This window comes from Notolabrus celidotus, chromosome 14, assembly GCF_009762535.1.
Source record: "Notolabrus celidotus isolate fNotCel1 chromosome 14, fNotCel1.pri, whole genome shotgun sequence".
NCBI lineage: Eukaryota > Metazoa > Chordata > Actinopteri > Labriformes > Labridae > Notolabrus > Notolabrus celidotus.
Window position 1 is genome coordinate 25,901,794 of NC_048285.1, and position 18,621 is coordinate 25,920,414.

Genomic DNA, 18,621 nt, shown 5'->3' on the forward strand with positions numbered 1-18,621 from the left:
AACAAAAACCTTAGATTCTGAATGGCAGTGTGTGCCTTGACACAAAAATGAACTCCCTGCATGATGCTCAAATTCTAGATTTAATCTTTATTTTTCATGAGTTTATTTGGGGGGTAGGCTTTTTCCTTTCAACCTTTAAAATATTGTGAATACAAACAGATAACCTCAAAGTGTATTGAAAAGCACCCTGAAATGGCTTTGAGTCAATACGTTCCCCTGTAAAGGAAGAAAGCCAAGCATTGCATGTGTTTCATTATTTAGGAGGACCTGAGGAGCAGAGAAGCAGGGTGGCATCAGGGGGGAGGAGCCTGTGTGTGTGGAGCTGATGGAGGGAGAGAGGGATAGAGGGAGAGGAGTCCATGTGAACAAGTGTGTCGCCTCAGGCTTAAAGTTGAACGAGTGGAAGATGGAGTAAGCAAAACTATCCCACCTGCAGTTTATCAAGGTATTTATCATTTATCAAAATAAGGCTACCAAAGTGTTTATCTTTCGACGCAGAATGTAATGTGTGTTTTCAAACACACAGAAAAACTGTGAGCAAACTCTTCTTTTCCTCGCTGTGTGTTTGTAGCAACATGAGGCTTTCATAGCGGCGACATCAAAGCCTGGTCACTTTAAATGCTGTAATGTCGAGTCTTGCACTAAACTCTTGTTTTTGTGTGTAAAACACAGGATTAAGAGTTTCAGGTCACAAAAATGCGAGGGAAAAATACCTTAAGAAGAATCAACTTCCGTCCATCTTATCGCATTTAGCTCCAAAGTCCACCTGAGTGTCTTAAACTGAAAGTTACATTGAAGAGCCTGCAAACCTTCAAAGTGCGTAGCTGTTATATTGGACTGATTAAACTTGGCTTAGCTTCTTTATTTTAATGTTTCTTAAAGTAATAAATGAGCAATGTAGGTTGTGTTTGAGGTGTTTGTTGATCCCACCTGTAGTTGTACATTACTAGAAAGCTTCTCTTTACCGTCTACTAACATGGTTAATGGCCTGAAAATGCACTTTTTGCTGCAATTCCTTGAAGGATGTTACAATGTTACAATGAAACAATGTTACAATGCTGCAATGAAACAATGTTACAATGTTACAATGAAACAATGACACAATGTTACAATGAAACAATGTTACAGTATTACAATGTTACAATGAAACAATGTTACAATGTTACAATGTCATTGAGCAGACGCTTTTATCCAAAGCGATAGCTGTGTTGCGTGTTCTGTCAGGTAGGGTCTGATCCTCTTGATGTTATAGAGGGCAAAACGGCAGGACCGAGCAATCGAGGTACCATGAACCCTGAAGGTTAGCTGGTCATCGATCATGACACCCAGATTCCAGGCAGACTTAGTGGGCATGAGGTTTTGAGATCCAAACTGGATATTGATCTGTGGGTCCACAGTTGGACTGGCTGGAATGATAATAAGCTCAGTCTTGGACAGGTTGAGCTGTAGGTGACGTTCCCTGTATGCAGTTTCTTAGGATTATAGTCATCCAGAAGGTTATAGAGAGTATATGTGTTGCTCAGGTCATTACGTTTTCTCTAGCCTGATGCATGCTGGGGCAAACTCCATCCTATTGACAGTACACCCTCAATAAATGTTTGGATGGTGCTTGGTTTTCTTATTTCTGTCGTTGGACCATCTTTTACAAAAGTCCACATTCAATTGAAGCTAATGATGACACTCTCAACTCAACTTTATTTATATAGCACCTTTCATACATAATAACATGCAGCCCAAAGTGCTCCACAGAATAACAGAGAGACAGAAAACAAGAGCAATGGTAAAATTATAAAAGGCATGATTATAAATAAAATACTTAAAAATAAAATAAAATCAATACAGTAACATTAATAAAATAAGTAATAGTGGAAAAAAAAGTTAAAAACAAGGTAGCATTAACACGAGCAGATGAATACATTGAATAAATAGATAAATACATAATTGAATAAGATAAATAAATGTTAAAGCAATGATTACAATAATAACGATTAAGATAATAATAAAAATAATGCAGTCCAGGGCTAAAAAAATAAATTACTCCACTGTTCTTTGACTTTGCAGATCAAGCAGGAGGTCAACATTCAACAGAGGTTGCAGTTTGAAGAGTTAAGTGAATATAGCTGTTATTGTCTTCAGCCACAGGACTTGATACAGACCTTTTTATACTTACAAGACCAACCCAGCTTTTTAGATTAGCAGAAATAAATGTGCAGTGCTAGAAATAGCATGTATTGGATTACTCTGTCAGTGTTTAGAGAACTGTCTTTTCTGGTCCATTATCACAAGAATGCCATATTTGTGAAGGGACTAAACTTGCAGATGTGTAAATATAAGGATTTTCCTTCTTCCTTCTGCACACTGATTTGGTTCACTGTCATGTTATTTGATGTACTTCTGAAAAACAACAAAATTGTTTGAGCAGGAGCAGGAACTCCTAAGATAATATTGACTTGAATCAACTTGACATCATTCGAGTGATATTAAATCTCTGTACACAAATCATCTCTCATTTAAAATTCTGTCAAAAAACAAAACTGTAGCTCTGCTGTCAACACTGACATCTATAAAACTATAACATCAGTCAAAATGTATTTTAAAAGCCTGAGGCAGCTCTTCCTGTTCAGTCTCCCTAACTTACCGTGAAGGATAATCAATACAAAACTCAAGCCAACCAGTGGCATGAAAAGTAAAGACAGTTTTAAGTTGAACCACATCCAAGAGATTCTGGCACTTGGATCGTGGAGAGGAGGATGGAGGAAAAGTTAGCAAGATTTCCATCCCTCTCTCACTGGAGAGTTTTCGCATGGCTGCAGGCGGTTCATGTAATGGAGGCTACATCTTGTCTTTTTTGATATCTACGCTCCCGTTTGAGTGAGTCAGACAACCCCCAAGCTTTTTTTTTGCAAACACTGAATCAATAATGAACATTAAAGTTTGTATTCATACTATTCTGACTTTAGGCAAACACATACAAATAAACCAGGAGTGTAAAGTGGCATTTTCTGTTTCTCCTCAAAAGTGAGTTCTTTAGCAGTTCTATTGATGCTTGTTAAAAAGAAGAACATAATCACCCTCCTGTAACTGGATATGTCCTCTGTTCACCTCACCTGGCTGCTTCTTTCAGAGGCCACAGGGGCTGCATGTGTTCAGCGTGAAGCCCCTCCCTCTATAGGTTGATCAGGGAACAGGTGCAGGTGCTCATCTGTTTGCAGCCCCTTGAATGGTTCTTGTGTGTGACCCAGAGTCAGAACAGTGTGGAGAACAGGTGACCCTTTTGAGTAATGATTCCCTGTGGATTCTCACTTTCTGGTGTTTTTTTTAACTCATAAAATGAGCGTATGGGTGAACTTAGTAGAAGCTGTGACATGTCCCACCTGTAAAAGTTGTTGTAACAGCTTTGTAGGCAGTGCAGTAGTTTAATATGAAGTCCTTCCACTTTGTATCCAAGAGGTTTGTAAATGTTTAAACAGCAGTCTGACAGAGTTTCCTCTTCTTGTCTGTGTCTGGAGAAAACAGTTAAGTGAATTGCACTTCAGCTGCATGTTGGGACACAGATATTCTCTCACTTTTAAAGTGTGTTATGTAACACTAGTCAGTTCCCACAGTGCACTGTGTTTGTCTACTTGTTGTAAGATTACGCTATTCAAGAGTCCACCACCAGCATCCCTGGAATTAACCTTGAGCTGGTTAGTGCCAACATTAGGGCCTGATATCTATTATTCATCATGTTCTGCTCGGCCTGTGTGAATCTAAATGTGTCTCACCATGGAAACAGCCTTCTGTCTCTGCTTGAGGGTGTTGGTTTCAGCAGCCGGGCTGACTCCAACCTCGTTTCTGAGGCCGGGCTGTCCTGATCTGCTCCACATTTAAACATGTGACAAAACAAATTTCACAACTTATGCCAACTTGACATCAGTTCACTTTCTTTCAAACTTGTCAAAAGTTAATTCAGACAACAACAAGCTGATAAAGACTCATTTTTGTGTCATACATGTGTCTTCAGTGTTTTTGCAATCTTGATTACAGGTGTTCTCTAGTTGATTCATCTTCCTTGTACAGTGTATATTGGAGTTTATATAGTTGAGGGTCTAGTTGTATGCTACATTTGTATTCTTTATACTTGTGTCACATTCTCCATGGACTACATTGATTGTAATGTTTTTCATATGGCCATAATTAAATGAGCTTCTTGAGGTTAAAACTGAAACATCTGGAATTATAGTTTAAAAAGTAAATACTAATAATTAGAATGTACTTTATTTTATTAATCCCTGAAGGGAAATTCACGTGTCTGGCAGATAAAATTATAAAAATCACATAAAACAAGTAATTCAGGTGTCTGTCAGCCCATCTCCCATTGGCTAGAGAATTATGAAGCCTAATGGCTGCAGGGAGGAATGATTTTCTGTAGATGAGCTGTCCACTGCTTCTGTTTTTCTGGTCCACAAAGAAGTTGTGAAGTGGACGATCTGAGTAATTTAGAATGACCTCTAGCTTCTTCTGTGTGCATCTCTCCACCACAGTCCCCCAGTGAGTCCAACCTGGTTCTAACCACAGTGCCAGCTCTTTTCACTAGTTTGTCCAGTCGCCTCGCATCCTTGTGTTTTATACTGCTTCCCCAGCAGACTGCAGCATAGACTAACACACTTGCCACCACGGCCTGATAAAAAGTGAAAACCCTTGTTTATTGTTGTGTGGGTGAGACATATCCAAATCCTGCAGTAGAGTTAATTAGATACAGAAAACTCCAGAAGCTATCTGTGGTACAGAGACAATAAGAACAGTGAAACTTATATTTACTGCTTTATAGTGACAGATCTTGACTATTTTCATTCTGATGAAGGTCACTAATTCAGTTAATAAAAAACTAACTGTTATACACATGCACTTTGCCAGATACAATTAAGTGGAGTTGTCATTGTTTATAATGAACACCAGGGGGCGCACTGTGACTACAATTTTTTTCTGCTAATTCATGTCATTTATAGTAAGACATAACATCTCAGTACTGCCTGACTCAGGTGCTTAAAATCTATGAATCCAGATTAATTGTCCCAGAGTTTAGTATTGTTGTGAAACATGAACATGCAGAGGAACAAAAATCATCAGGAAGCTATAAAATAAAAATAAATAAAATACCTCATGGAGCCTGTGAGAGTGGACGAACTTTTCAGAGAATGAAGAAGCTGAAATATGAATGTTAAGTATTAAATATTTAAATTAAATAAAGGGTAAAAAAAAAAAGAATGTAATAATCCTGATAAAGTGAGTGGCTGAAGATTGGAAGGTGTGACTCCAAAACATACAGATTTGTTTTTGTGTCATTGTGGAAACAAATACATTATGTGAATAGTTTGAGTGATCTTAAATGTTTTTCCCTCTTGATGTCCTTTCTTGGTATCATGACCTTACACTCTGACCAGAGCCTGTAGATGTTGTGAAGACATCCCCTCGCTCTGCAGGTTGTTTATTATGAAAACACGATGATTCTGCTCCTGAAGGATGTTTTCAAGTAGGTCAGGACCAGGCTTGGTGATAATTGTAATTTACTCTGCAGCAGTAGTAAAACATGCTGCGTGCACTCAGTCGTCTCATGTATGCTTGCTGCAGAAGCATTCCTGTGAAACTGTTTTCTTTAGGCTACCTTTTTCTCTGACAGGTGGATGAAAAGTGAAATTACTGCTGGACTTGTTACACTGAAGAAAAACGACTTCCCCGGGGCTCCTCTTGTGAAGCTATTCTGTTTGACGAATGTCTCATCCATGTGTTCGAGTACCCATGAAGCTAGTCGCATTTAGGTGTAATGTTTTGGTCACATTTTTCTGTTCTGTGACACAAATCTTTAAAGAAAACACATTCATGTGGTCGGAAAAAAAGAGTGTATAGGCTGATTGTTCCGCTTTGGAGCGTGGTTTCTTTAAAAAACAGAAAACGCCTTCACTTCTTCACGTACATACACAAGGCTGTTTGTATTGCTGATGTAGGTCAGAGTAGGAAAAACTGGTTCATGAGGTAGGTGTGTCCAGTCTGTGTTCGTTAGAGGGGCTGAAAAAATACTGAATAGAGTGTAGAAGCTGCAAGATGTGTGAAAGTTTCCCTTGGGTCGTTCTTATTTATTGGTTTCACACCTTTTCTCAATGACGCCAGACAACGTGAGGACATAATGTGGAGGGAGAGAGGAGACAACGTGAGGACATAGTGTTGAGGGAGAGAGGAGACAACGTGAGGACATAGTGTAGAGGGAGAGAGGAGACTACAGAGAACTGGAGAAGAAAGTTCTGGGAAAGTGCAGGAACTGATGGAACAGGAGGACTCGGAGGCATACATTTGGAGGATGTGTTCATCAGGAGTCCTTAAAATACTCTCATTCATGCTGCTAATGACTACATGAATATTTAAGAAGTGACCCTGCGTCTCATTAAGGCTTGCAGAGGTAAGGTGTCTGTTTAAACTCTGATGTGCAGACTCCAGGACTAATACAGGATATTTATTCAGGAATGCCTCGTGGGCATAGAGTGGGCGGGGATGTTGTAGCTGTCAGAGCGGCCCCTCATCCCCCCTCCCTCCCTCCCTCTGTAGTTATGACTTTGCCCCTCTCTTCTCTGCCTCTTGCCTTCTCGCTGAAAAGAGGAGGGACTGTCCAAGTAATCCAATACCTGCCCAATTCATGAATGTGACTGTAACTTGCTCAACTGCCCTGACAAGTGCAGAGGTTAAAACGCATGAGAGGCTGACAGCTCCGGCTGCATCTCTGCTCGAGAGAGAGAAAGTTTTCTAAGGACGGAAAAGAAAAAGAAAAACTAAACACTACATTAAAACAAGAGGGAGAAGACCTGGCACAGCTTCAGATGCCTCCTTTGGAAGAATGACAGATGTAGCTGCGGGCTCCCTGCCATCTAACATGTCTGCAGAGGAGAGCGTTGTGAGACTCAGGGATAAGAGCGAGACGGACTGCTCTGAGGGACTGGATGACGATGTCCTGGGGCGCATTGCCAGCTTACCTCTGGATCCATTCCCTCCCAGGGACTTCAGAGGGAAGTTTAAAAAGATGCGCCACAAGAAGAGGCCCACCATTCTGGAAAGTAGGTGCTGCTTTCATGCAGAAGCTGTGCTAATCACCTCAACAATTCTGTTTTCAGTCTGGGAGAGAGTGATTTTCTGAGAAAAAATGTGTTGCAGAGTCAGTGTTTGCCACTACTACCATCACTTAGTGAAATGCCTCACATCCGTACTGAATTTGTCATAGTAACGGAGGAATCTATTGGCTGGTTAATAATAGAGTCAGACAGCAGGAGTGAGTACATCTCACAGTTTTTGGTATTGCTTAGTCGAGCTCTTTGTCACAAACAAGTATCTGATTTCACTTTCCAAGAATTCTGTATCATTTATATCTTCCAAGAGTTGAGTCAAGGCATTAAAACGTTCACTAAAGACCAGGATGTGTCTGCATGAAGAGAAAAGGATATGGAGAAACTTGGGGCACCAGGGGCAAGGAGTTAGAGTAAGAGGGAGTCAAGTGTTTGAGTCTGATAACCACAAAGATGGCTGAGCTGAACTGGACAGGCATACCTCACATTCCTGACCTTCATCAGAGCCTGATAATGCTTTTAATAAGTGCTTAATGTGTCCGAGCCTGCGCCCACCTCAAGCCTAATTAAGTGAAATGTTTGTGTTATGTCAGCGCCGCTTTTTTCTGATCTGTTTGTCCTTTCCACATGTTGCTTTGAGAGCGACTGTGAGTAATGTTGACGCTGTAAGTGAGCAGTCTTTGAAACCTGTTCATTATAAGTGTATGAGTAAAGTTGTTTCCTTCTGAAGGCGCAACAACGATTCTGCTGAGCGTGCCAGAAACCTGTCAGAGCTTTACGTTTTAAATATTTGGCAGCAGACAAGTTCAGAGACATCGTGAAAAGATGTTGTGCAACACAAAAAATTTAAACACCTTTAGGGTGGCGTTAGGTTGTGGCTGCATACAAACATTTTGGTGTCTTTTCTGGATATCTGTAAAAAGCAAACTGCTTCATGGCTTTCTTGCATAGATACATTATATATCTCTAAGAGACAGATCCATTACAAAAGGTGTTACCTCTTCTCAATTCTCAAATTGACATCAGTACAGAAGAGAACTGAAAACTTAGCCCTGGAGTCAGCCCTTTATATTTACTGTTTACTGCTGGTTCCATGAGTGAATAGGGGCTTCATTCAGTGCAAACACAAAACAGTGAAAGTGCATGTTGTTGTTACTGTAGCTCAGTTTTGTTTTGCATTATAACCATGTCCATGTTTACTAACAATCACTCTCCTTGTTGCCATGCAATGCTTTTATTTCCTCCTTGTTAGCAGCCATGTTGGAAAAAAATAAAAAGCTACATTTATTCATCGAGGGCATTACATAACTGTTTGCCCCTCAGAGGGCCTCTTACTGGACATGGCATGTCAGGCTGACCAGATTATAACTGATGCAGAAGTCATGGAAGTAACTTGTGTGTGTGTTCACTGTTTAAAAGCAGGGGTGTCAAACTCATTTCAGTTCAGGGGCCACATACAGCCCAGTTTGATCTCAAGTGGGCCAGACCAGTAAAATCACAACATAATAACCTATAGAGAAGAACAACTCTAAATGTTTCCCTTTGTTTTAGTGCAAAAAAGATACAAGTAAATTCTGAAAATGTTCACATTTCATGAACTATCTTTTTAGAAAAACAGCTGTTGTATTTTTCGCCTTGATGAGTCTCAGTGCAGACAAATATGATATTCCCAGTCACCTGACACACAGAGGGTAATGTTAAAAGCCAAAGAACAGAGATTATAATAATGAAGAAGGTAAAGTTGTATGTATTTGAAACTGTATTATGGACTCCCCTGCTCCAGCATAGTTTGCGTGCTGGAGTGTTGCATACAGAGGTTTAGTGCTAGTGCTAGTAGTGATGGAGCGCACCTATGACGTACGCACATGTATGGTAAGCATGCGCACGATAAAGGTGGATCCACCACTCCTTGACATATATGAAAACTTTAGTGTTGATTGGATCTTGAAGTGCTCTATAAAGTTTACGAATTTTGTTATGAAAGCAGTTACTTTTATTGAAAAACTTCTCTGTCATTTTTCACTTTGGGAAGTCGTCCACAGGCCGGATTGGAACCTCTGGCGGGACGGTTTTGGCCCACAGGCCGTATGTTTGACACCCCTGGTTTAAAGAATCCAGTTTGAGTTCATCTCTGCATCTCCTTATTCATTGTTTGCTGTGGCGATATTAGTCCAGGTCATCCCTTATTCAGTGTTGTGTTTTCCTTTCCCATCATAATATGTGTTGTTTAATAGACTGTATGTGTGGAGCTGAAACACACCAAGTCTGTAAACATGGCAACTGGTGAATGATTTCTTTCCTTACATGATCTCATCACATCAGAGAACAGAGTGTCTTTGCAGAACTGTCACTTTTTTTCATCCTGCCAATAAATGTGCTCATTATCAGAGAGATGGTAACCTACAGAGAGAGCCGGTGTGAGGTTTAGAGTTTGTGCTTTAAACCTCTTATGAAGGTCTCATTTATATATCTGATATTTTTTAGCATAATTCAGAGTGCAAACATGCTCAGCAGTCATTTTCCTCACATAATTATCAAAGAAAGCAGCTCTCTGATGTTGTGTCTCTTGGGGTATTGAGCTGTTATGGCATCACTGAAGTGACACATTTTTTTTTGTGTGTGTGTGTGTGTGTGTGTGTGTGTGTGTGTGTGTGTGTGTGTGTGTGTGTGTGTGTGTTTGTGTTTTGTGTGTGTTTGTGTTTTGTGTGTGTGTGTGTGTGTGTGTCATTAAGAGCAACAAGTTGAAAACACCACCCTTGTAAAATGTCCACACAAGTCACAAGAGCGCTTTTGTGCGAGGTGGTTTATTCAGCAGTGCCAAAATCAAAACAAAGTCTGTGCTGTGGGAAGGAGGGAGGGCGAGGAATACACACAAACATACTGTATACTATGTCACAGAGCTCAAACCATACAGGCCCCACAGTTCAGTTCTCAATGTCCCGGGTTTAGTCAGGCCACCTGAGCTCCTGGATGTCTGTTTACACTGCACACACACTGCAGCATGCAGCGATGGCTTCTCCATCACAGAGTGCGTTACATAATGAAGGTCAAGTGGCTGTCGCTTGATGGACAGACAGAGTTGTGATGGGATTATACTGAGAGTGCTGAAAGGCGGAAGAGGAAGAGGGAGTGGAGAATGTATTTTAAAGGCCATATGGTTGATGACATGCATCTGCTTTTTACTTTGAAAAATATTGTTAATATTGGATTCAGTTGATGCTTATTCAGGGAGAGCAGCAGGGGAATGATTCCTCTGAATTCATTTAAAAAGAGTCGTTTTAAGGTTTCATTTTTAGCCAGTTTTACTGCAATTTATAGCAAAATGTTTCCTTTTTTATTTTATTTTTTAAACCCAGATTTATCAAATAATGGACGTATGATGTAACTGTTTAAAGACGGCTGTGGTTAAGAAGTAAAAAGGTTAAAAGCCAACAGTCAGCCCCTGCTCATGCAGATCCCCTGTGTGTAGTTAATCCCGTCTGCCTGCTGATCACTTCAGTGTCATCTTCCCTCTGCTGCTGTCCCAGATGTTCTCTGTAATGTGTCAGTTTTTCCCCAGTCCTCCTCCCTTTCCTCCGTCACTGATGGTGACCTGTGAGATGCTCCCTGTCTCTCTGAAAGACTCACAAGCCCTGCACTGTCCTCGTTATCAAGCCCGGCCCGCACACAGACAAACAGTAGTTATTATTAACTGTGCTCCGCTAAGAGGATTGCTTCCTGCACTCTCAGCCTCCGCGCAGTTATTTAAAGGGAGCTTGCTTTGCCGCCCACTGCCTGCCACAGCTAGAGAGAGAGAGAGAGAGAGAGGGAGAGATGTAAGCAGAGTGAGAGAGTGGGAGAGTGAGAGAGAGAGAGAGAGGGCTGATAGCCAGGGACGGGACACAAGAGGAGGGGTAAAGCAGTACTGGTGTGTTTTCTCAGTGTCTTGTCAGCACAGCATTGTGCGTCACAGAGAGGTGACAGCAGGCACGCATTACCTGCTGGTCCTTGCTCGGCTGCTGCTGCTGCTGCTTGTGGACGGAAGCTGTACCTCGAGAGATCAACTAGAGGGGGGGACACTCAACAGGAAGCTGCAGCCATGACCAGCCAGCAGGACTCAGGCTTCTTTGAGATCAGCATCAAATCCTTGCTGAAATCATGGAGTGGCAGTGAGTAGCAGTTTGTCTCTTGCTGTTGTTGTTGTTGTTGTTGTTGTTGTTGTTGTTGTTGTTGTTGTTGTTGTTGTTGTTGTTGTTACTGTGCTGTCTATGCTCAGCTGACTGACTGAAGCTGCAGGTCCTCTGGGAGCCTGACTTTGGAGCCTCTCTGTCCTGTTGTTGCCTTATGCAGATAGGGTTGGTATCATTGCACAGAATGGCAGATGCTGCAAACTTGGAAAATCATACTTTTAGCAACAGAACACCACGCTTTCTCAAGGTTTTTCAGTTGTTTCCTAGCAACAGCAGAGACATAACTATGAGTATTTCGCAGGAGCTATCAACTAAGAAGAAGTTTCTCATCACGCAGCACTGCGGGTTACTATTACTCAGATTACCCTATGTGTTTTTAAGTTCTGCTGTTGATGATTCAGCATCTCTTTTGTGCTGCTTCACTTTAAAGTCCATCCTGATTTTGCTTTGGTCTGAGAGTCCCTGACAGACGCTGAATAGCTCTTATTAAGTGCAAGGACACAGTAATAGGATTAGTGGAGGTTCAGCTCGGTTGCATATTCTGTCCAGAGCTCTCAGCTTCACAGACGTCCATCCGGCCCATGTGGAAGGAAAGGAGGCCCTTCTGCATCTTATATCTGCATAATTCTGTTTCATGATAGATATAAGATGTGGATAATAAATATGGATTCTTTTTGGAAGAAAAACAAACAGACATGAAGAAAACTAGGCTACAGCCAAGCCAGGAAGTAGAACCTCAGCCAGTGAAACACATGCAGTATACATAGCTAATTAAAATTTACCAACTAGAGCTATTTCACATCAGGCAAGCAGTGCTAGTATGTGTATCTCCTGAATCAGAATGTAAAGAGACACCGCAGGACATGCTGTCCCTGTATACACACTCAACATTGAGCCATCTCCTGATGATGTTGCATAATCCCCACAGTGGGTCACTTTGCTGATAAATCACAGGCAGTCTTTGTACTGTATCAGCAGCACTGACCCACAGATATAAATTTAACATTTTCATTTAGAAAAATGTTCTTCCAATCTCATCTCTCTGCTCCCTTTTTTAACAGCTGTTATGTAATGAATCATAAGATGGCAACAGAGACAGTGTAGTGAATCAAATCTAACGGCACCAGGATTCCAGAGATGCTTGATGCTGATATAAGAAGGAAGATAGATGTCCTTTTATTGATCCCTTACTGGGGAATCATATAAGAAATGACTGATTCATCTCATTACTTATGAATCTATAAGAACTCAAAATGTGCTTGTTAGTGCCTGGAAACATCAGTATGTGTTTCCCTGCCCTGCATTCGTTACTGTGTACACAGAATGTAAACAAAGTCAAGGCCCTTTTAGACCCCGGTGCCTCATAAGTCAGTGTGTTCAGCACTAATAAAACACTGACAACCAGCAGCACAGCACTGGCATTGTGCAGCTGCAGCGTCAGGCCTGGTGTTCTAACAAGCCCGAAGGCTGGTCCAGCATCAGCCAATCAGAAAAGGAGATGAGCTGCAGTGAGCCGAGCACAGTGATGCCCTCCAGATCAGAAGTCAAATATGTTATCCGGTTCACTAACCATTTATTGAGTGTTATAGAATCAAGTTGTGCACATTGTGTACTTGTTTTGTTCAAGTGACCATGTTTAAAAGCATTCTCCAGTATGCAACTGAGTGCATATTAATTCTCTATTTATGAGATTTAGTGTTTATAGGACAATATTGCAGAATTAGTACCTATCTAAATATCTCCTGCTTCAGTAGAAAAGGGAGACAGACATTTAACCCTCTTGTTATGTTGCGGGTCAAATTGACCCTTTTTAAAGTCTATTTTAGGTAATATATGCCTTCCAAACCAGCTAAATGCATTATAGAAATCTGGGCAGCATGTGACAGAAGAGGTGTCGTGTTAATTTATCAACATCACTTCATAAAAAAAAAAAAAAAATCAAAATGCAAAATAAAATAAACAAAAATCTATGTCATGTAAAACTATTGTATTTATATTTAGGGCTTTCCAATGTACATTAAAAAAAGTTTTAACATTAATTTAAATGAAAAACAAGTGAGTTACCCTCATTGAACCATGATCTGAGAATTAGAGAACACCAATGGACTAAATCTTGTGTTAAAATTGAGTTCAAATCTTGAGTTAATTATTGGGATTTTTTTGGGTTCTGACGCATTCGGATAATTGAATATGCCCCGGGTCAAATTGACCCAGGAACATTATTGCTGTCCCAGAGAAACGAACATAACAGCAGGGTTAAACAGACACTTGATGTCCTGAAGCATGATGTTAGTCTGCTTTAAAAGACTATTTCCAGTTGAAATTTTGAGTTTGCGTCTCACAGAGGTCTCTTATAGTTCCCTCCCTTTCTTAGACTCTTAACTTGTGAACTTCTGATAATGTGAAAGTATTTAGATGTTATTGCTCCATTAGCTCCAGCTGCTGCTTCCTCTTTTGATAAATATTTCCACAGAAAATAGCTCAGCATCAACTCCTGCTTCTTAGAGGTTTGCAGCAGGTATTGTGGACGTTTCACTGGAATTTGTTCAAACAAATGAAGTCAGATTTGAAATATAGGCTCTGGTGACGTACTGGTCTCCTTTTCATATGGAAATACAGTCAGTATAATTGAATCGTTAACAGAGTCATGCATCTAGTATGGCACACGTTGTTAACAGGGGCCCTGTTTTTTTTCTGTGACCCTAACTTTATGATCGAAAAACCTGCCAACAGACTTTCCCCCCATACTACTCATGACGCAGGCAGCCACCTTTAGCTAAGCACCTTAGAACAGTGCCTTTTTATTCCCATCCAGGAAGTGTAAAATATGAACGCTGTACAGTGCTGGAGAAGAGGTAATATAGGTAATGATTTGCAGTTTCAAAGCTTGCATGCCTGCTACTTGTGCCAAAAGTGCAGAGTCAGAGTTTCTCACTGTAGCTGTATGAAGTTCTCCCAAAGGTCCATGTTGACACTGGAATTTCTGGTCCAGGGAAGGAGGTCAGTGGTATCTAAATATCCTCCCACTCTGTTCACAAACGGCTGCTAAAGTGGTTGTTTACTCAGCGGGACAGTCTCTGTGGATGCATAAAGGGAGCTGCATTCTTCCTAAGTGTGTGTGTATGTATATGTGCCCCAGAGAGACACTTGTTAGCCTGTTTGCATTGTCCTCTTGGGAGCACCACCATGCTCAGGGTGTTTCCAGCACAGCGATGATGTAATGCACGCCGTGTCCGAGCTCCTTGTTTGCAGAGTCACATGTCGCGTCTGAGGCTTCGTACAGAGAGACAGAAAGGGCTGAACTGGACACTGGTTGCTTTCTCTTCCTCCCATCTCCAATTTAAATCATAAACATGGGATAAATTATGTATAATGATACATGGATTTTAGTAAATCAAGCATGTTGTGCCTTGAAATTGTTGGTTTAATTAGCAGTGGTTCCATCCAGACTTTCTTTAACTGAGTGAAAACTTTCAGAAGTGCTGATAAAGTCTTTAATTCAAAGAGAAACTTTCCTGAAAGGGAGAATTCCCTGATCAGGAATAGTGTTTACACTCCGGTGGTTGTTGCTTTTTGTGGCAGGATCCCAGAGGTGGAGGAAAGGGGAGGGCTGCTCCGTCAGTATGGTGTGTGTACCCCAGGATAAATATAGACACATAACTATGCCACCATAGCATGTAGGCCCTCGTCACTGCGCTGTGCCTCAGCTAAAAATTCCTGCCTGACCTTCACTCTTGGAAGGCACCGCTTGGTCACAAGGCGAGAGGAAGCCATAGCAGAAGCTGCTCAGAGAAAAAGAGAGAGAGAGAAAGAGAGAGAGAGAGAGCTCCCATACCAAACACTACTCCCACTTTTTAAAGCACACTTGCTGTTGGCTCTCTTGTGTGCCATGGAAACTGTGCCCAGCAGGACAGAGCCCTCTGACACACACGACATGGACGTTTGTGGATTTTACTAGCAAGGATTTGGTTTTTTAATTCAGGACAACCCTGGACACCACATCCTCCTTCCCCACTATGGACGGGACGGCCGTGTGCTGGAGTAAGGCCAGCGTCATCAGCTTCATCAAAGGCCTGGGTAGGTGCGGAGTGGCCATGAGTGAGGGGAGCATGTTCCGAAAACAGCACGCGATCCCCCACACGTGCTGGGTGTTGTTTGACACACATCCAAACCGTGTGTGTGTCCCAAAAAGATCTGAAGAAGAAGAAGAAATGTTTACTAGAGCTGTTGTGTTTATCCAGTTGTTTTATGCATCTTTCTCAGAGCTGCACAGCCACTGATGAGAAATCAACATCCTGCTTGTTCCTGCTCTGCCTTCAGACATGTGCTGATGTTTGAAATCAATCAGTTTGACTTTGTGTGCATTTGTTTGCAGTCTCCTGAAAGCACCTGCACCTGCACATGCGTAATCGTTTTTTGCAAAGCAGTTAAGGCAATTCATTAGAGCTACTTTTATCCTCTCAACCTTTGATCTGCAAGGAAACTGATGGTTTCTGCTTCTGATTTGTCTTTTGGCAGACTGCAGAGGTCATTAAATTTAATTACTGGTTATCTGATTCCTCTGCTAAATACATGCAATAAGTTTTTGTCTTGTCACAACTTGACTGCATGAACATGAATCACTGAAATTACAAGGCTTATTAGATCTGCCTCATGGGTTGTGTTTAAACATTACATACAGGTCTACTGTACTTCTGCTGAATGGGAAACAAAAACTTAAACTTATGAAGAATTCAGTTGGTTCAAGAGCATAAATACTCTCCTTCAAAACAACAACAACTTCTCACATTGTCAACTCAGGGGAAACTCTCAGTGTTTTATGTACTGTTGACATTTTTAGAAAAATGTGTGTTCAGTTTTGAACCATAAACTAAACATCAGATACAACACGATGTTTACTACAGGAGCAGATATCCCTTGTTTTGAGTTGTGACGTAGTAAAGGTGCAGTGTGCTCCTAACACACTGCAGGCTGTACTGCTGCTGCTGTACTTTCTGTCCAGTCACATTTATTTATTACACACACATTGGACTTTCACTCACACAGAAAGCAGCAGCTGAGAAAATGTGGTTCTTGTTGTGAGGCAGTAAGTCTTTTCTGTGCGGCCCAAAACCTCTGAATATTTTACACATCAGATTTATGGCGGCCTGTGAGGTGGACAGCGAGGAGTTATCTCATGGATGTAATGAGCTGTTTCCATGCAGTTCTTTTACTATATTTGGCACTTTTGTGTCTAGACGCAGCAGACTGTGACACCAAGGTACATTTTAACTTGTGTGTTAGTTTGCAGGGTTTCATGGCCTGAGCGAATCTGCAATTAAACGTGCACCGCAGCATAACCCCGGCTGCAGGACGGTCACATGCATAAGATTTTTGCTTCCCTCAAAGGGCAATGACATCTTTGGTACGAAATGAAAACACCAGCTGCTGGCCATGGAGCTTTGATTTCCATATGTGCTGTGTTCACTGTAGCAGTAGGAAAGAAGGAGCAGAGTCAGGGCAGGCCGGTGCCCTCTGGACGGTCTCCCTTAGGAATGTTCAAAATGTCAGGAACTTTATGTCCATGTTTGGAAACTTCTCAGTAAAACTCTGTCTGCTGATCTCTCTTTGTGGCTGATCCTGTCCCACTCATTTGTGCTTGAATTAGCAATGTTTGGCTTAACAAAACCATCTAACGTCATATTCTTTCTGGGTTGTTTCCACAGCCTCACCCGTTGGGAACGGATACAGTAAACCACCCCTCCCTCCGGTCTGCTGTCCCCAAGGAGAGAAGGGTCCCCCAGCCATGATGCCCATCAGCATCGACCCGGAAAGCAAGCCGGGCGAGTACGTCCTCAAGAGCCTCTTCGCCAACTTCACCACCATCTCAGAGCGCAAGATCCGTATCATCATGGCCGAGCCGCTGGTGAGTCTGCAGAGAGTGACTGGCTGGAGGGTTTCTTGTTTTCATACATCAGTGAACATTGGCAGGTTTTCCCTGATGTCGGTGATGTTGAAGGAAACTGAGGTCAAACCATTGTTGTTGCTGTTGAATCAGAGCTTAATTATTTTTGTTAAAGACTGCTCAACTGAAATATTCTAGCATCTGACAGAACTTCATGACATTGTAGAGAAAAAGTGAAACAAAAAGCTACAGAAACATCCCCCCGAAATATCACAGTTTTCTGTAGCAGAATTTGTGTCTTGTTTGCTGCCTGTCAGTCATCCTGTGACCCCTTGTGGGTGTCCTGACCCACAGGTTGTGAACCACCATAACGAGGTCAGACAGGAAGTCTGCAGACAGGCCCACAATAGGTGGTTTGAAAGGAATGAATTACACACAGTTGAAGAGGGAGGATTTAGATTCTTTGCCAATACAACATTTGGCAAATACTCAAGTACAAGTTAAAGTAATTTGAAATGCTTTGTAATGGAACATGTAATGAAGATTTCAAAAAGGAGCAGCACAGAAATGTCCTCATTCATTGATGATATATGTATGATATATTCATAAAACTCCTGCATGTATCAGTGTCTTTGGAAGTGTTTTCACCTTGTTGGGCCTGGAAAGTTCAATCAATGAATCCATCTGAGTAGCTCAGCAGGGAAGTCTCTCTTTGGTGAACCTCAAATGACTTACACATGTGAAACAGGGCAAATAGCCTCAACTAAACACTGTTTTTATGTGAGAGATCATTAGCAAAATACTTGCAAGAGCCACTGGTATTTATATGAACAATCATTTGACTCTTTAAGCATCATAATGTGCATATTTTAGCCACAGTTCACTTTAATTTTGATCGATCTCCTGTTTAGAAATGTGTTAAGCACTCAATCATTTCTTTTTATTGAAGTGTTGGGAAATGGAGGACACAACACCTACCAAAAGAAAAGCCAAGAATGATGTCTTCAAATGTCATTTTAGGTTTGACTAAGAGTCACGAGCCCTAAGTAGGTGAATAAACAAATATGTGACCAAGAAAAGCAGCACGCTTTTTTAATTTCTCTCTAAGAGGTAGGAGTACTCTTATGTTTTATATAGCTTGAAAAATGACAGAAATGACAAAGGTGACTCTTTTGTTCTTGTTAAAGCTACACCCATTTATTGATTGGTGGCCGTTTTATTTGATTGTAAAGTGTGCATCTTTGACCTTTGGAACAGAACAAGAGGACAGCTTGACTCATGAAAATGTGACGGCCTATTTCTTGGTTACTTTTCATTCTTCTTTTGCAAGATTTATTGATGAACCTAGAAAATATCTGCAGATTTATGAGTAAGTTGTGAAAATAATCATCGCTTCCATCTGAATAGTTTGAGACTTTCAGGTATCTGCCAAATCCTGTTTTTTTTTAACCAAGGACACACTTCGGACTTTAGTATTCAT

General features: G+C 41.3%; 1 protein-coding gene across 4 annotated transcripts in view; it reads left to right on the forward strand.

The window, feature by feature from the left end:
• Positions 1–315: 315 nt before the first annotated feature.
• The window catches only part of LOC117825032 (protein furry homolog), a 50,864-nt gene continuing 32,558 nt past the window's right edge, over positions 316–18,621 (forward strand). Inside the window, exons 1-2 of one of the 4 annotated variants that reach the window (XM_034700620.1) lie at positions 316–445; positions 16,963–17,162. In XM_034700620.1, the coding sequence (XP_034556511.1) occupies positions 17,043–17,162 (120 nt within the window). In that variant the 5' untranslated portion in view covers positions 316–445; positions 16,963–17,042. Of the gene's footprint in view, positions 446–6,865; positions 7,083–10,932; positions 11,237–16,962; positions 17,163–18,621 lie in introns of those variants that run through there. The other 3 variants (XM_034700617.1, XM_034700619.1, XM_034700618.1) reach the window with 3 other exon arrangements.